This window comes from Rhipicephalus sanguineus, chromosome 8 (assembly GCF_013339695.2).
Source record: "Rhipicephalus sanguineus isolate Rsan-2018 chromosome 8, BIME_Rsan_1.4, whole genome shotgun sequence".
Lineage (NCBI taxonomy): Eukaryota > Metazoa > Arthropoda > Arachnida > Ixodida > Ixodidae > Rhipicephalus > Rhipicephalus sanguineus.
In genome coordinates, this window is record NC_051183.1 from 8542440 (window position 1) to 8560548 (window position 18109).

General features: G+C 43.4%; 1 protein-coding gene across 3 annotated transcripts in view; it reads right to left on the reverse strand.

Annotated features, from left to right (window-relative positions):
• Positions 1 to 342: 342 nt before the first annotated feature.
• LOC119401285 (titin) overlaps positions 343 to 18109 on the reverse strand; it is a 70392-nt gene continuing 52625 nt past the window's right edge. For 2 of the 3 annotated variants that reach the window (XM_037667973.2, XM_037667972.2), the window contains 4 exons: positions 12234 to 12680; positions 5504 to 8856; positions 2410 to 2485; positions 343 to 720 (listed from right to left, as the gene is read on the reverse strand). In XM_037667973.2, the coding sequence (XP_037523901.1) occupies positions 617 to 720; positions 2410 to 2485; positions 5504 to 8856; positions 12234 to 12680 (3980 nt within the window). In that variant the 3' untranslated portion in view covers positions 343 to 616. The remainder of the gene's footprint in view (positions 721 to 2409; positions 2486 to 5503; positions 8857 to 12233; positions 12681 to 18109) is intronic. The other variant, XM_037667975.2, reaches the window with a different exon arrangement.

Genomic DNA, 18109 nt, shown 5'->3' on the forward strand with positions numbered 1-18109 from the left:
TTTTTTAAAGGACTGTCAGCCTGCTACTCTGCCACAAAAGTGTAAAGAGGAAAAAAAAAAAAACAAATGCTGAAAAATGCACTTGCAAGGTTGTCACAAGCCAAATACAAATCAGCACTAAGTCACAGAAGACATGCAGCTAATGATACTTACATGCATTATCTTCCATTTGTGTCATGCTCTTGAAATGCATTGGTGTCTTCATGTGGGGGCTTTCCCTGCTATTCAGACCCTACACAGGTTTTTCACTTGCAGTGCCTTGTTATCCTGATAGTGCTCAGCAATCGAAGAGAGCATTATAAAACAACTGCTACAGTAAGGTTTCCAATCTGATGCTTCAAATATGGTCTGGATAGAATGTCTTTATTGAATGCATGAAAGGCATGTTACACAATCAGGAGGGGGATCACAAAGGGGGGTGCCTGGTTGTACAGAGCTGCTATCACACACAGCTGACTCAAGACAAGGAGTAATGCGCATGTGTTTACCACAAAGATTAAAACAAATGCTTCGTTATAGTAACAAATGACACAACAAAATATATGTAGAAATGCTTAAAAAAAACAATGAAAAGAAAAGCAACAAAGAACAGTCCGCCATGTCTGTTCCCCCCTATTCACGCTTGATCCATGACAACCATGCAATCGTCGTCTTCGGTTTGCACCACGTCGTCCGAGCATTCATCCACCACCGCGAAGTCTCCACCCAGGACACATTCATCTGCGATTGTCATTTTATAAAGAAATAACACTTCTTAAGGATTTGTAGAAACCAAAAGAAAGAACTGCAAAGGTTTATGTTTGCTTTTGCCACGTAATTTTCTTTTCTGACTATACAAACATATATACATACATATACTAGCGCTGAATATACAACAGTTGAGAATACAGTAAACTTACAAGCAGTGTACCAGTCCTACCAATTCATCAACAGCGGAGTTAGGAACTTCCAACATTTACAGAGATGTCACAATGCTGAATACAGTGCAAATGAAGTAAACAACGTTTTAGACTGTTAATTAATCAACGTGACAAAGTAGTATGACAGTGCAGTCAAGTTATTACCACCTGCTTTTACTACACTTTCCACTAGAAGCATTATGAAATAAAATGACTTAACCTGAGCTTTATTTACAGTTTGTGCCACCTCACATGTTCACAGTCAAGACTATCCAAGTTATGTAATCAGCACGTAGTGTGTAACTTTTGTAAAAGAGACAATATAGGTAAACTACAATTTGATAAAAGCAGGCACAGTTAACTGAAAGTTATGGGGATTCAACAATACAGCAGGACTCAATACCATAACAGTGGCCAATGTTTCAAGCTATCTTTTCCAGCAGAATAGGCACCAGACAACACTACCAGCAAAATGTACTCAACATTTTTCCCGCATTCCCATTTTGAAAACCTCACTTTTGCTTTTACCAGAATCAAGAAAACTAGACACATGTCACCAGAAAATATACTTTAACAGCAGTGAGATACGTATGCATCTTTTAAACAGACAAGGCAAGAGCTAAATGCTTGTACCAAAAGTGATTAAGTGGACACAATGTGATTACAGAGTATCAACTAAATTGGCACCTAAACTGCTGCAAAATACTTTTGCTGTTTGAGCAATGAATCCCACACCCATACACACAACTCTGCACCTGACTTGCCATTTGGATGCTTGGTTAAAATTTTGAAGATTTAAACGAAAGGGACAAGCATCCTTAACAAATTCGCCGGTGAGTAATTACCTGCACATACCTCTAGTCGTTAACAGTACTGCAGGCAGTATTATAGGCTAACTGGAATACAATTTTTGACCATGTAAAAAGCCTAGTTCAAAGAGTGAAGATCATTTAAGTTACACACTTAAATTAGCAGTCAATGTTTTATGAACAGCTAGCAGAAATAAATGTTACTGAGAGTGAAATTAAAGGCCAAAAATTTGACAACGATGATATTTTTGCACGAATTGAAATTAAAACCAGTGATAAAAAAACAGCATGGCAGCCAGGCACATAACTCCTACAATGGGGCAACAAGCCTGCTGCACTGAAAATCAGAGGCCACATGCTGGGATTTCAGTTACATCTGATAACCACCAGTGAAGGTGTGTTTTACAATGGTGCTATTTAAAGGCTGTTAGTCGAATAATGACACAACTGTCATCCTTGAAGTTTTTTCCCAATATTGCTTCAACAGTTTGAACTAGTATTCATTTATATTACAGCAAAGTCAAATCTTTTGCAGTTCATCTTAAAGAGTCACAGGAAACACAAGAGTCACAACTCTTACTCATAAGATGAGCTCCACTCAATAAAAGCACAACTGGTCAATGCTGTTCTATAAAAGCTAATAATTTTATAAATTTGGAGATAGCAGCCTATGCCAAAGCAAAATGTGTGTGGTGATGTACCTTCAGTCGAGACTTTGGCGTCCTCAAGCACTGGCACAGCAGCACCGAGTAACGCATCTTCGAGTGGCGCTTCACCCTGTTGGTTTGAACGTCCCAAATGGTTTTGAAGGGACATGGGATGAAAGAAAGAAAGCAACAAAGATGCATTTGATAAAAGCTGAAAAATACGATGTGCAAGTCTAAAATTACAGCATTCCATGGCAAACACACCACATTTTGTAAGGAGCATGAGAAGCATCAACTCGAGGGAACAGAATGTCTTTACTGCTGAAATGTTACAGCCAAGTGTCTAGGTTTTAATAAACACAAATATAACAGATTAATGGACATAACAGAGCAAATTAAAAATTTTCTTGTTGATATCAGAGTGCAACAAGTACGTGTGCATAATGAATAACTGATACGACAAATATATCAGATCAGACACATCATTATAACGCCCTGACAAGGTTGGCAGTGAAAATAAAATGCACAAACTGTTCCCCCGAGAGGGACAGTAGTGCAGCACACTTGGCGATAATCGTCAAGTGTCAATCAAAACAGCAAGTGACCGAAGAAGGTACTTACACTGGGCCATCACATCGAAACATATCGGATTTAGTGTGAAACAGCTACTTCATGATTCACCAGTACTGCTTTGATGGCAACTGCTGTCTTAAACATCCATTGGTGCTTTGCACGAAAACCATCGGCCAAAACGCCTCAGCTCAGGTTACCCATCTTTTCGATCGCTGCTTGCGTAGTTTTCTCTGGCGTCGTTGCTATGCCTTGAACGAAAACCACCGGCCAAGGCATTTCAGCTGAGGTGACCTTGCCACATCTTTTCAATCACTGCTCGCAATAGCCTTCCCTGATGACGCTGTTACCTTTTTACTAAAAACAGAGCTAGAGTGATGGTGAGATGCTCCCGACAGAGCATAGCTTTTTCTCAGCATAGGTAAACGCGTTGTGGCTATGAGGACGGCAATTAACGCAATCGGGCAATGGAGACTTCACTTCAGGTCGAGCAGGCAGCAAGGTACCAATGCGAGATTGCCACCCTGAGCCTTTTTGGCATGCACAGATTTCAAATAGTCCAATATTTGCTGAAAGGAAAACAAATGTTATGCAACAATGCCAAGGCATTTAGAGCAAAACACATTCAAGAGCGAAATTTAAAATTTAACACACAAATGTAACCTACACAAATCAGTTTTTCACATGCAATATACTAGTGGCTGAAAAACACGGAGACCGATTCAAAATTTGTGAAAGACATACATGCAATCTACAAGATCATGTGACCTGTAATAACGCTGTTACAAAAACTCATTTGAGCCTAGCCCGGGTATTTTGAACACTTCAAAACCAATAAGTTGTGTCAACAAGATGAAATTTTTCGTAACAGACAATTCAGAAGTATACCACAGATGAGACCTTAACTGAAAACAAGATATTGCAAATCGGTTCTGTGGAATCCCACAAGGTGGCGGAAGGGTTAAAGGGACACTAAAGAGCAAAACGATTTTTCTGGCATTATAAAGTAGTCTTCCACGATACCAAAAACACCACGCTTGCTGCGAGAAGACGCTTAATAAGCGAGAAAACGCGCGAAAAGGAAATACAGGTGGCGACGCCACCTTGGAATTGCCGCACCATTTGCCGTGACATCACATATTTTTGACGGCGCCTGCTTGGGCCTACGTAGTTCCTAATTGGTTAAATCGAAGTACATTGTCCTCTGAAGGGGGCCAGACTTGACATAACGAGTTTGTGGAAATTTTGTCGAGCAAGTGGCACCAAAATACGTTAAATGCTCTTTGAAGTCTTTTACGTCACGAATTACAAAGTTCAGCGCAGAATTTAAAAATGAAACTTTGAACTTGGTTTTCTCCTCTAATAATAAACCTATGGTGGTGAAATAAACTACACAAGAGTTCTCCGAGCACACTTTATCAATCTAAACCAATTCATTGTTTCTCTTTAGTGTCCCTTTAAGAGAGGAAAAGGACAACCACCCATTTATGGTTGTCATACGGATTTCTCAGAAAGAAGCTTTCTTTCCGAGAAATCCATATAGATTTCCTTGTGGCTTCGTGTTACTAACAAGTGGTTTTCAACTTTCCGTCCTTAAAACAAGATATTGCTAAGTACTTGAGCAGTTACGTTATGAACAAGATAACATTTTCCTTGGAATCATGAGTGAACCTTCAGACCAATACCATAGTCAGTTACAACATAAAAAAAAAAAAAAGAAGAAAGTCAGCTCCGCTTACAAACCCACACTGCTCCTGCTATTCACCTCTGTGAGAAAGCTATACCATCTGATTTACATTCAAAGTGTACTTTCTGTCCGCTAATGTAAATAGAAGACACATTACAAAATAAATTTAACTTTTCCGTCTAAAATATTATGTTTGGCAGAATAGTAATGTAAAAATTTCTGACCAAATTTTCCAGAGTGAATGTTCAAGTTTTCAAACTAAAACAAGTGACACAAGCATACACCTGTATGGTAAAATCAACTACCTAAAACATAGAAAAGTGTTTGACATCATGAAGATGAGCAAACACAATTCGATGGAGCGTCCATGTAAATTCCCCTTCAGTGGGAGAGTGGTGGCTGTATATATATCTTTTTCTTAGATTGTGACAGACTATGGTTGAAGTCCACAGCATTCATTCAGAGCAATACAATCTAAAGCAATAAAATCTTGAATCTGCAGTCAGTTTCTACCTTGCACAAATTAAAAATCAGCACCATGATGTCTAGATAGCCTCTGGCAAACTGCCAATACTGACCAAATAGCATATGTCTAGACAACCCTTCCTATAATATAAAGTGAGCTGTCAATGTTTATTTAGATTTAATTGCATGTCAACGAACATCATAACCCCATGTAATAAATAAAATAAATAAATAAAAAATGTAGTAAAAATTAATTCTGAGTCCCCCACTACAGCATGCCTTACAAGCAAATTGTGGTTTCAGCCAGTGAAACCCCAAAAATTGAACTTTCGATGTTAACACACCCGCCAGAAATGATTAACAGCAGAGATGGGAGGATTATGAAAGGTTAGAATGCCAAGATGGCATAGTCCTGCTGGGACTTACCGAATCTGGCTGCAGAAGCTGGCTGCTTGGATTAGAGTTGCCGAACTTTTCTTCTGATCTTGCACTGTCTCGAGCCACATCCCCTGCAGCCATCGCACTGGCCAGCGGCTCCGCTGAAACAGATGCGCTGTTAAAGAGGCTCTCCCCCGGCATGCTGTTGTCGAGGTCGACAGTAGCATCTAGAATAGCCGTTTTCCAGTCTGGGCAGTCGTCCAGAAGGCTGTCCAAGCCCAGTGTTGTCACGACGGGCACGGAGCAATCTCCAGCAGACGACCGCTTGTCGAAGGTTGCGAACGGGACCTCAGCATCGGCTTGATGACCAAACGTCTCATTTACGCTACCGATCCCCGCGCAGCTTTCGTTTACATCAGCCGTCCCTTCCGCTGCTTTGGCTACACTGTCCAGTGCTTCCTCCTCTGCTACTACAGTGCTGGTCTCTTTTTCTTTGCATTGGACAAACTGTGCAACAGTGACATCTTCCACGGCAAACTGTGCACATTCGGTGGTGCTGGCTGTTCCTACTACATTACGAAAAAATTCTTTACTGCCATCAGTGTTGCCAGCTGACAGACCTACGTGATCCCCACTCCCGCCTGCACAGTCTCCGCAATCAAGCTTTTTACTTGAGATGTCTTTTTCCAACATATCTGCGGCAGTGAGCCCTTCAGTGACCATGTCCAACTCTCCCCTTTCAGTAGCGAGCATCCCGGTCTCTTCGTGAAACGTTTTATCCTCTCCAATAAACGGTTCCTCACTGTCTCCGTAGTTGACTTCCATTCTGCCAGAAATGTCTTCCTCGATTTCTGTGGCACCACTGGAACACGAATCTCCCTCGACATTCTGGTCTACTGCAATCGATGTCTCGCCTCCTAAAATACCTGAACTTTGCACAACATTCTCTGCCCCATTTTCAGCTTTGGACACATCTTCAACAGTGTTAGCCTTGTCATTCACACTGAAGTTTGCAGTCACATTCTCACTTGGCGAAAAATCCTCAGGCTGAAAACAAGTGCGTTTAGCTTCCGCAGATACCGTTTCCTGGCCTGCTCCTGTCGACGTTGGATGAGCCCGCAAGCTAAAGTAACTGCTTAGTGGAGCACTTTCCGACAAATTAAGGGCAACTTTTTCAGAGTCATAAAAGGGTGTTGTATGGTACTGACCCTCACCCGCAGTACATGAAGTGCTAGAATTGCTGCCTTCAATCGATGTGTCTACTTTGTTAGCTTCAATGCCCGCGCTGGCGGCAGATATATGCTGCCCTAGCAGGGCAGAACTCCTATGCTCAGACTGCTCCATCACTTCAGTGTCTGCTGGACTGCTTGTTTCTTTTTTATGCAGTTCTTGTGCATTCACCCTTAGTTCCAAGATCTCGCCTACGGAGCTAGCAGCGTCATATTCAGCATTAGCTTCTGTCAGGAATGAAGGGTATGGTGCAACCTCACTTTCTTGACTTTGAGAAGCATCAGCAGACACCTGCTTTTGAATGCTCCCACAAGCATCAAATATATCTTCGGTCTTTTTATCTTCAATGTCTGTGGCACAGCTAGGAATATCAGCCTTGGCTGTGCCCACATAGCTTTCACTTATGGCAAGTGAAATGTTGTCAGCTATCGGTGTAACCCTTTCGGGCACTGTTGCAACATGAGGTTCACAAGACTGCAACGCTTCATCTTGTGAGGTTGGCTCTGATGGCTTCGCTGCTACAACTTCACTGCCTGGCTCTGTAACAGGTCGAGTGACACTCTCCAAGGCAACATCAGCACTGCTTACAGCAAGTGAACTGCCGGCAACTATCGGCGTGACACCTTCAGGCACTGTCACTTCATGAGGTTCATGAGACTGCAAGGCTCCACATTGTGTGGTTGGTTCTGACAGCTTTTCCGTTACAGTTTCACTGCTTGGCTCTGTAAATGGCTGAGCAGAGCTCTTCATGGCAACATCATCACTGCTTAGAGTAAGTGAACTGCCAGCAGCTACTTGAGCAACACCTTCAGGCACAGTCACTTCGATAGGTTCATGAGACTGCAAGGCTTGTGTGGTTGGTTCTGATACCTTCGCTGATACAGCTTCAGTGACAGATTCTGTAACAGTCTGAGCAGTCTCCAATGCAATGGCAGTGCTGCTTATGGAAGGTGAACTGCCAGACGCTATCGGAGCAATACTTTCGGGCAGTGTCACACTGTGAGGTTCATGCGACTGCAAGGCTTCACCTTGTGTGGTTGGTTCCGATGCCTTCACTGCTACAGCTTCAGTGACAGACTCTGAAACAGTCTGAGCAGCACTCTCCAATGCAATGGCAGTGCTGCTCATGGAAGGAGAACTGCCAGAAGCTATCGGAGCAATACTTTCAGGCAGTGTCGCATTGTGAGGTTCATGCGACTGCAAGGCTTCACCTTGTATGGTTGGTTCCGATGCCTTCACTGCTACAGCTTTAGTGACAGACTCTGAAACAGTCTGAGCAGCCCTCTCCAATGCAATGGCAGTGCTGCTCATGGAAGGAGAACTGCCAGAAGCTATCGGAGCAATACTTTCGGGCAGTGTCGCATTGTGAGGTTCATGCGACTGCAAGGCTTCACCTTGTGTGGTTGGTTCCGATGCCTTCGCTGCTACAGCTTCATTGCTTGGATCTGTAACTGGCTCAGCAGCACTCTCCAAAGCAGTGGCAGCACTGCTTATGGCAGGCGAACTGTCAGGAGATATCGGAGCAATATCTTCAGGCACTGCCACGTTCTGAGGTTCATGAGACTGTGAGGCACAGGCTTCAGCTTGTGTTGTTGGCTCTAATGGCTTCACCGCCACAGTTTCAGCGACTGACTCTGTAACAGGCTGAGCAGCGCACTCCAAGGTAACATCAGCGGCAGTTGCAACCTTCATGTCCGCACCTTGTATTTCCGATTTCACACTTTCACTAGGAGGCTCAATCGTTGCTGCATTAGCCACAGTAGCTGTAGGTTTAGTGTCACCAGAGGATGCTTTGTTTATCTCTGGAGCTGCTCCAGTAGTCATGACACTTATGTCTTTCCCACCAGCTGTGTCAACAGAAGGTTCAGTAGCTTGTGTTGGCTCTTGAGGAAGTTCAGCAGTCGTAGGTGCAGCCCTCTGTGCAGTGGGTGCAGCCCTCTGTATGGGAGTAAGGGTAGGGGGTGGCCTCTGAGCAGCTGCCATTCTCGCTCTCGTCACCGGTGGCGCTGGTGGCTCCGGCTCATCAGGCGGGGGCGGAGGCGGCAGCCGCAACACTTGCAGGGGCACCACTGTGTTACATGTAACCCTGTTGTTGTTGGGCTTGACGTAGTCAGCATTTGCCACAAATGGTCTGCCATGGGTTAGTAAATGAGGCCTCACATGCAAGGTAGCTGAAATGAGTTTTAGAGGCACCTCATTAGGCCGCTGAAAGAACTAATGAAATGAAAAGCACTACTGAGTAAAGTCGTGCACAGATAAGTACTTCAGCGGCACACTGCTTTAGCCTTGAATCATTCGCCTAGGTGATGTTATATGTTACAATTCGCTTCAAGAGCTTATAGCTACTGTTTCCAGTATTTTCAATGACAACGTCTTAAAAAGACACCAGAAATCATGGTAATGGCCCTAAAAAATGAGCAGTCTAACGTTACATGCCATTGACCTCGAAGACTTCCTATTCTGATGCAAGCGCACTTAGCTTCGATAGGTTTGATGCTTTATTTACTACGCTGCACTTTGTCTCAGGAGTCACTGTGCTGCACTTCAGCTAGGATGGTTAATGTCCAGTGCCAACTTATATACTTAATAGACGTGGTGAACGTGGTGGCAGGCACAAAAAAGCACGAAAAAGAATTTCTGCCTGCTTTGTCCTATTCACTCTCCTGCCACTTCCGAAGTGTGGATGTAAACCTACTGTGAGAGAAGGCTTGCTAAAGAGGATAAAAAAGAAAGGAAGAAACAGGTGGCACCATCACCTTAAAATTGGCACGACAGCTCACCATAACATTGTGGATTTTGACAACACACATCGACAAGCCAATGTATTTCTTTGTAGGTAAGACAGGCTGCATTCTAAAGGAGCCAAACACTGCTCTTGGAATCAATACATGAAAAATGAAAGGGTGCCAATAAGGTGAGTTTAGGTCTGAAAAATTCATTACAAAATGCAAATCATGAGATAAGTGACTGACATTCGCTTCAGTGTACTTTGTTACTACTGAAGTTCGCATTATTTGTGAATTTGTGTAGTTAAGGTAACACAGTGAAGAAAGGAAGTGGGGAAGTTGAAGGATTGCCCAATTTCCTGGTCACCTTGCTCACCAGGCATAATGACCCTAGATCTGTTTAAGAGGCTGTGTGGCAAACAAAGGTATGGAACATTACCAAACTCAGGTGAAGTATCACTAACGCCGTTTCAACCACTGACGAGGTTAGGCTATACCGCAGCAGACATTGCAGAAAATTGAGTTTCACATCGATGTCCTTTGTGTGACCCATAGTGCTCGTATTCAGCTTTATTATGTGGCAAAACAAGCTTCACTACTTACTCCTACTAAATGCCTTCTTCCTATCTATTGAACTCCACATATGTGCTTGAAATAAAAGCTAAGAAATAAAAAGATGCATAACACACACCCAGTACTTGGTCCCTGCCAGTGGCAAGTTATCTTTTCGTCCACTTTACTTTCTAATTACTACAAATAACACCCCCTATACTTTCCTTGGCATTATGGTTTGTTAGTTCTCATTAATACCCAGTACTTTGACATTCGTAATGTCCAACTTATATGTACCAGCAATAAGAATCGGGAGCAAAATTCAACAAATCTGAGTATGCAGACTCTAGTTTCAACTCTTTCGGGACCGTGTAAAAAAGAGGCAATCGGGAACGGTGTCAGAAGTTTTTTTTTTTTTTTTAATTAAATCAAGTCATGGCGCTATATTTCTGTTACGTACATCAAAATGAAGCTAATAAAATGGCGTTTCATACAGATTGAAATATCACCCATAAGGATTATACGTAGTAGTAATAAAAAATGTCCCCATTGAACACCTGCTGCAAGGACAACATAAAAAAGTTGGAATAAACATATATACTTGAGCGAAAATATTACAGTAAAATAAAAAATCCAAGATATACGAAACATGCCTCATAGCCCTTTTTCTTACTCTGAAAAGTTTGGTACACATAACTACAGCACTTTCTTTGGTGTGCTTCTAAATGAGTGCAATACTCATGCTCAATGGGGCTTGCGCCACTCAACGAAGCAGTTCTGCGCAGTAATGGAAGATGAACGTGCTTGACAGGTACTAAAAAACATCTGTTTTCAACTCAGGTTTTCTTCTGCTTATCACAGAGCTTGCAATTCTTGTGCCTGCCAACATTTTCTGGCTTGTGGAGCGCGTGACTCGTGGATGGGAGTGGAGGAGATAGAGCAGTGCGGGCTGGCCTGGCGTCGTCAAGATTGAGAAGCTGATGGATGAGCTGTTCTCTAAAAGACTGTTGAGACTCTACCAAACAGAAATAAATCAATGCGAACAAACAGAAAGCCTCTTTGGCTACTCGCGAGAGAAGCGGATGTGAAACTATGCTCATCTACGAGTACTGGCTCAAGTCCCAGGTCGATCCCCGTCCGAATCACTCTCCGAAATAAAATCCAAGCTGTCAGTTATCTTTGGACACCTCAATGCTCGACTCGTCAAAAAAGTCTGCCATCAAAGCAGCGGAATCACACAATTCACATAGGTTTCATTGCGTGGACTGATGGGAGCCTGACACCATGGTCCGCTACGTTCGCTGCCGCCGCTGCCCACAAATCTCTCTCTCGTGTGTTGCCGCTTTCCTGAAAAATGGCAAACTATGCTGAAACTGAAAGTCTAGCAATGAAACTACATGCTAGATAGCAATACGTGTAAAAACACACAAAACTATGAACTTGGCAGCATGCGGAAAGCCATCAATCATATATGATCGATGCTCCAATGGGGTGGTGCCTGAACATCTTACTATGACAATAGAGAATATATTTTTTGAAACAACATTTCACGAGTCTTAATTTCTGCTTTAGCGTCTTACTTCAGCGTCCTTTTCCAGTAGTAACCTTATTTTGGGCATCATCACTACGCAGGGCACCATGCAGGACGAAGGCCTCTCGAAATTATCTCCAACTGACCATTTTAAACCTGCGAATTTTGTTATTTCATCACCCCACTTATCGCCCTACTGACTTCTGCTGTGCTTTGTGTCTCTTGGTACCCATTCCATCAAGCCAGCTGATCACCAATCCTAACATTAAGCCACCTGCCCAGATCCACTGCTTAACTTCAAGGACAACCTGATGCAAAGTGCAGCGTCTCCATGCTCTAACACTAGTCGGTCCATGCAGCCTTTCAGTTATCAAGATAAGGCAGAAGTTCAGGGGAAGATGGAAGCTCGAAGAGATGTGAAAAATTCTTGCACACGGGGCGTTGCCGGAGCCAACGTTTCGACAAGCGGTGCTGTCTTCTTTAAGGCAGCAGATGCCTACCTTAGCGTGTTTATGTGTATGAGAGGGTACAAAGCATACACATAAACGCGCTAAGGTAGGCAGCTGCTGCCTTGAAGAAGACAGCTCCCCTTGTCGAAATGTTAGCTCCGGCAACACCCCGTGTGCAAGAATTTTTCAACCCTTTCAGTTATTAGTATTGCAAGCACAATAACGCAGAGAGAATTTTCAAGATGGAGCTAGCATGGCAGCCAGTATGTGCAATGCAAAAACAGTCTCACCTGTTGGTGGCGGCACGTTCAACGGTGCCAGAGTCGGTGGTGGCACCGTGGCCAGGTACTGTGGTGGTGGCAACAAGGTCCGTTTCGGAGGAGGCACCGGGAACATGGGCGGTGGCACGGACAGATTTGGCAGCTGCACCGCAGGGGGCGGCACTGGACCGTACACTGGTGGCGGCTTCACCGGAGCGATTGGTTGAATGTCATCACGCTCTATGCCAAGAAGCTTCAGATCCATGTCTTCCTCAGTCATGCTGGCTCCAGGCACACCGGGCAGTGACGTGACCTTGGCCACGACTCCGGACTTCAGGGCCTGCTTGCGTGGAGCTTGCGTGACAGACACGATTGGAGCAGAGGCTGCAGTGGTCGTCACCGTTTTCACTGTGGTCGCAGTGGTTGTCGCTGTATTGTCTGTAGCTTCAGTGGTCGTCGTTGGCGCCTGTGCTGGAGCTGTGCAGCAAGACAGAAACATGTCCCACCTTATAACAGTAATAACAATTGTAACTTCTGGTGTTTCCCGTGCCAAAACAAGATACGATTACGGGGCACGCCGTAGTGGAGGGGCTCTGGATGATTTTGACCGCCTGGGGTTCTATGTGCGCTGACATCGCACAGTACACGGGCCTCTGGCATTTCGCCTCTGTCAAAATGTAAGCATTGCGACCAGGATCGAACCCACGTCTTTCTGGTCAGCAGCTGAGAATTGTAACGACTGCACCAGCCATAATAATAATAATATCTGGGGTTTAACGTCCCAAACCACGATATGATTATGAGAGACGCCATAGTGGAGGGCTCCGGAAATTTCGACCGCCTGGGATTCTTTCATGTGCACCTAAATCTAAGTACACGGGCCTCAAACATTTTCGCCTCTATCGAAAATGCAGCCGCCGCAGCCGGGATTCGATCCCGCGACCTTCGGGTCAGCAGTCGAGCGCCATAACCACTAGACCACTGTGCCACTGCACCAGCCAATCACCACAGTTACTTACACCTGACTTAAAAGTACCTTTGGTACGAATCACATTCATTATAAGCACATATTAATTTACATGTCAATACTAAGGAGATATAGGAGTACAGTAAATCGAGCTAGTTGGTATTCATTCATTATGTTACAGCACGAAAGGACAAGAAAAACTTTCTAAGGCACTGTAGACTACACAAGGCATACTTACTTGTCGACTGGCAAGAGAAGCACTAAGCTGAAAGATGACAAAGAAACGCACTCTCCTTTTTGTCACTTTGTATGTTGTCTTCAACTTCATACTAAAGCTCTCACCAGAAGTAATGGCATGCCAACAAGTGCAATCTGCTCATTCACGCTAGTGACCAGCATCGGTCGCATAGCCAACAAGTGCAATCTGCTCATTCACGCTAGTGACCAGCATCGGTCGCATAACCAATTGCGACCAGTGACCAAAACGCGACTCAAGGCGACCAATAGTCACACCTACAACTGCAATCTATAGCCGTCACCACACCGAATTCACATCTGCTCCCACTGCCGATGCCTCGCAAAATAAGCTGACATTCTGTTCCTGCTCATCTGATTGGTGCAGAGGTTTTCGACTGCAGTTGCGCTACTGAAAAATCAAGCAGTGAGCAACTGAGCCAATACAGTTGCTTTTCGATCAAAGTGACCACTTGCAACCAGTTGCTAACGACTAACTTTGTGGCGCAACCGGTGCTGGCCACAGGTGTGCATAAGCCTTTATTCTTCGTCAGTCCAAAAATATGGTTGGCACCTGACAAAACGTATACCCTCTCTTAAGCAATCTGTAAAAGGAGCAAAGGCTGGCCAAGCCATCATGGCTTAACGGCTTTGTGCACATTTTCCCACGCACATAGAGATAGCGGTCATGTAATCCTAAGCTTTTCAAAGTGAGAAGCAATGAGAATTAACAATTGCTGGGATTTTACGTACCAAAACCACGACGTGATTATGAGGCATTTATGAGGATTATGAGCCAATTATTCCGGGAACTCCGGATTAAATTTGACCATCTGGGGTTCTTAACGTGTCCCTACATCTAAGCACACAGGTGTTCTTTGCATTTTACTTGTCGACATATGGCAGCAGTGGCAGGGAATCGAACCCTTTACTTCAAGCTAGGCTATGAGAAGTGTATGCTCACCTGCAGCTGTTCTGTTCATCATGCCGGTGTCATGACAGCATGTGTCCGCCATTATCGAGGGAGATCCCTTCACGTTTGCCAGAATACATGTGACAGTTTTAAATTTAACTAGCAAGTAAACGCTTACTGCAACATATACATGGTTAATAAAACTATGAACCTCGCCTTGTAGCTACCCAATACATCACTATTTCTATCAATCCTTTGCTTTTCACAAAGAACCAAGCCATTTTTACAAGCAACATCATTGTATCTAACCTTGTTGCTCCGCGACATCGACAAATTTTGCTGTGCCATAAAACCATGGCAGTGTCAATGACATCAGATCAAGTTGCGATGGCATTGTTCGCCAATTCAACAATGCTAGCTGGCGGCTGTTCACCATCCTTTCATCCAAATCAACCATTTATTTCTATGCGTAAAATGCAACCCAAAACAGCTATACATTTTAGTGTCAAATTAAAGTATGTTTTCTAACATGTACACTTGCTGAATCTCATTCTTTTATGTGCTACAGGTGTGGTATTTTCTAAAACATCCGAAAAAAGTTAATCAGTACTTTAAACCCAACATCTTTTGGGCAGCTACAGACCTTTAACTGCAAAAATAATGAAGAGCTGTACTCATTATGCTTCATGCAACAATGCCAAAAACATACACACACGTGCATAAATATTCCTTAGGCCCAGTGTGCATGTTGAAATACATGAGCAGTACACACGTGAGCATTCAACCAATGCAATGGGCGCTCTAATTCTTGGTTGCACAGCCAACAGAGAAAGGAATCAACGTGGCTTGTGACTGCTGTTGTCTCCAAGCTTGGGCTTGTGGTGGTAAAGCTTTGATGAGTGATGGGTGTCTTTTTCAAGTTTACTTTCTAAGGTGCTTTAAATTCAAGCGCTATTCATTGATAACCTGTTGTTGAATATTTTATTAAATTTGCAATTTCAGGCAAATATACATGCTAATTTATCACTGTAGTTAGCATAACTGATGTTCCTCAAGCATCATAGCCTCTGCTAGTGCCATTTCTACCTCAAGGAAAAATGGTAACCAAGGTTGAAGTCCTTTAAATGGAAGTTCACAAGTTCCCAAATTCCTACATCATTCAGAAACACAAGATTTTTCAGGATAATGCTAGAAGAACAAGAACAAGAAGACAAAAGCACCAGTGACAAATTTGTAAGCTTTGTTGCGGCATGTGTCGCAAAAACAGTTTTTAGGAGGCTACAGTAAATTTTTAGTTTAGCCTACTTTTGAGTAGATGGCAAATAAATCTATGAATGCATCAAGCTCATGAACTACCTTACAAATGGCCAGGCATCGAGATCAGTGGCAAGAGGCCTATCCGTGGGCACAGCACTTAACGTTACGGACTGCCAAGTGGTCAGAACTGGGAACCCTCCACTACTGTATGTCTCGTCAAAATGTTGCATTGGCACTGCAACTTAACTGCAATGTGATAGCGTGACTGCCTTCCGTGTGTAAAAAAAGCAAGGTCATATCTCTCTGATTGGCATTTTTCCTATGGCATGTAAGCATTCTTATTGCATAAATCTGTGCCTCAAGTTTGACCTAAACTACCTTGCATTTTGCCCTCCTCCTTTGTCTTTTCCAAATCGCCTGCAATTTTACTTTCAGTGTCAACTTTGACAAGCTAGAACTTTTTCTCACAACCTCACCCTTGGCAGCATATCGCTAAAGGGCAAAACTACGTACAATGTTAATGGCATTCTCTTTTAGGTTGTTTAATTGGGTTTAACATCCCAAAGCAACTCAGGCTATGAGAGGCGCCATGATGGAGGTCTCCAGATAATTTTGACCATCTGAGGTTAATGTGTATTGAAATCACACGGTACACAGGACTCTTGCATTGCGCTTCCATCGAAATGTGACCGCGGTTGGGATTGAATCTGCGTTTTATGGGTAAGCGGTCGAGCACCGTAATTACCAAGCCATTGCAGCGGCTGCATTCTCTCTCAAAGCCATCAAATTTGACAATGTGACAGAGAAAATGCTAGAGATCGTAAAATCTGCACTGCTTCAAAGTGAGTAGATTCACTCTAATGCTTTATATGACACGACCCTCAATGACACATAATGGTCATAAGTTCAACATGAACGATCAATCTACAAGTAATTATGGAAGCTTGCACTAGTTAACCATTACATTTCCGCAATCATGTTGCGTGCATACCAGGCACACAAAACCTTCGAGGACGCTATAGCTTTGCCTTCAAGATTGGAAAGCAATAGCATAATCGGGCCTCGTGCACATCGCCTTCTCAACTGCTAGCCTGGCTTCGGTTCTCAGTGGACACCTCAACGCGCTGCAAGGAGGAACGTCTGTGCGCATAACACTAGCCTGGCTACTGCAAGTACATTTGGGAAGTAGCCACTATGTGTCTGCAAGGCAACACGCGCACCTGTGCAGCTGCAAACTTTGTTGATGCTATTGCTGCCAATGATGATGATTAATTATGCCTGAGAGCTTCTTAATGGGTGGGCCGTCAAACAACCCCTTTGCAGCGTAATTCACATGGGGTGATGCCTAGTGCGATTCTACGCTTCTGCCACGCAATATTAGATGCGTAAAGGAGACTCCACACACTACATGACATTCTTATACGCATTTTTTTTTTTTTTTCAAAAAATTTCAAGCACCAGCGTGGCTCCGTGGTACAACACCTGCTCAACACGCAGAAGGCCTGGGTTCAATTCCCTCTCAAACTGAAGATTTTTGTTATTTATTTGCATCTATCTCGGTTATTCCCTCACGACCAATGATGCCAACACCGAAATTTATGCAAATAAGCTATTTAATGCTATTGCGTTAAAAAACAAACTTTTGATGTCTTCCAAGTAGTAATTACGGGACATGCAGTGAAAAAAAAAAAACCTCTACAATTATTTACTAAGAGCTCTTTCTAACATACCTTAAAGGCAGTTCTGAAGACAAACGAAACCTATTTTTTAAGGATAGAAATTATCTCACCCAGCTTCTCGAATATTTGCAAACATGCCCTCTTAAGTCAGCATATGAATGCCACTAATTGAATCAACTTGCCCGGATTCAAGTACAAGACATGCATTGTTAAAATAGTGCTCACCTTTGCAAAGGCAGCTGAATGTATATGTAGGTGACAACTGCAGTGTTGTCCACTCTTAGGCAAAGCATCTCATTAGCAATGTGTTCTATCATACGCTTAAATTAGGACTCACGGCTAGCAGACCATTTGATTAACTTTAAATGAAATAAAAGTGTCGGGTACTCAAGGATCTTGCAGCTAGATTGCTGGCTGGTATTGGCTCAAACATTGCACAGCACTTGTACTTTGTAGTGGCTTCTGTTATACACTGAAAAAACTGCAAAATAACTTAAGGAGTACTGACATGGATTCTAAGTATTTTCGGACTGTCACTCCATATAAAAGCATTGCTGTCGAGAATCCTAAAAAAGAGTACTGTGGTGCCTGGGAATGCATTGAATATATTTTAGAAACCGCTACCTTAAAAAAAAAACTTTCGGTTTTGATATCGAGGGGGCGGCTTCTCAGTGACGTGTCACCACAGTGTGACGTCACAGGAAGACAGCAGCTCGCGACGTACTGGCGACTGATCCATCATCTGCTCTTGGTGCACGAAAAGAACGATGAGTGTATTATCGTCCAGTGCCTCAGACAGTGATTTCTGCGATTTAGGCTGCATGCAAGACGCAGAGTTTGCAAACTCAGTGTAACT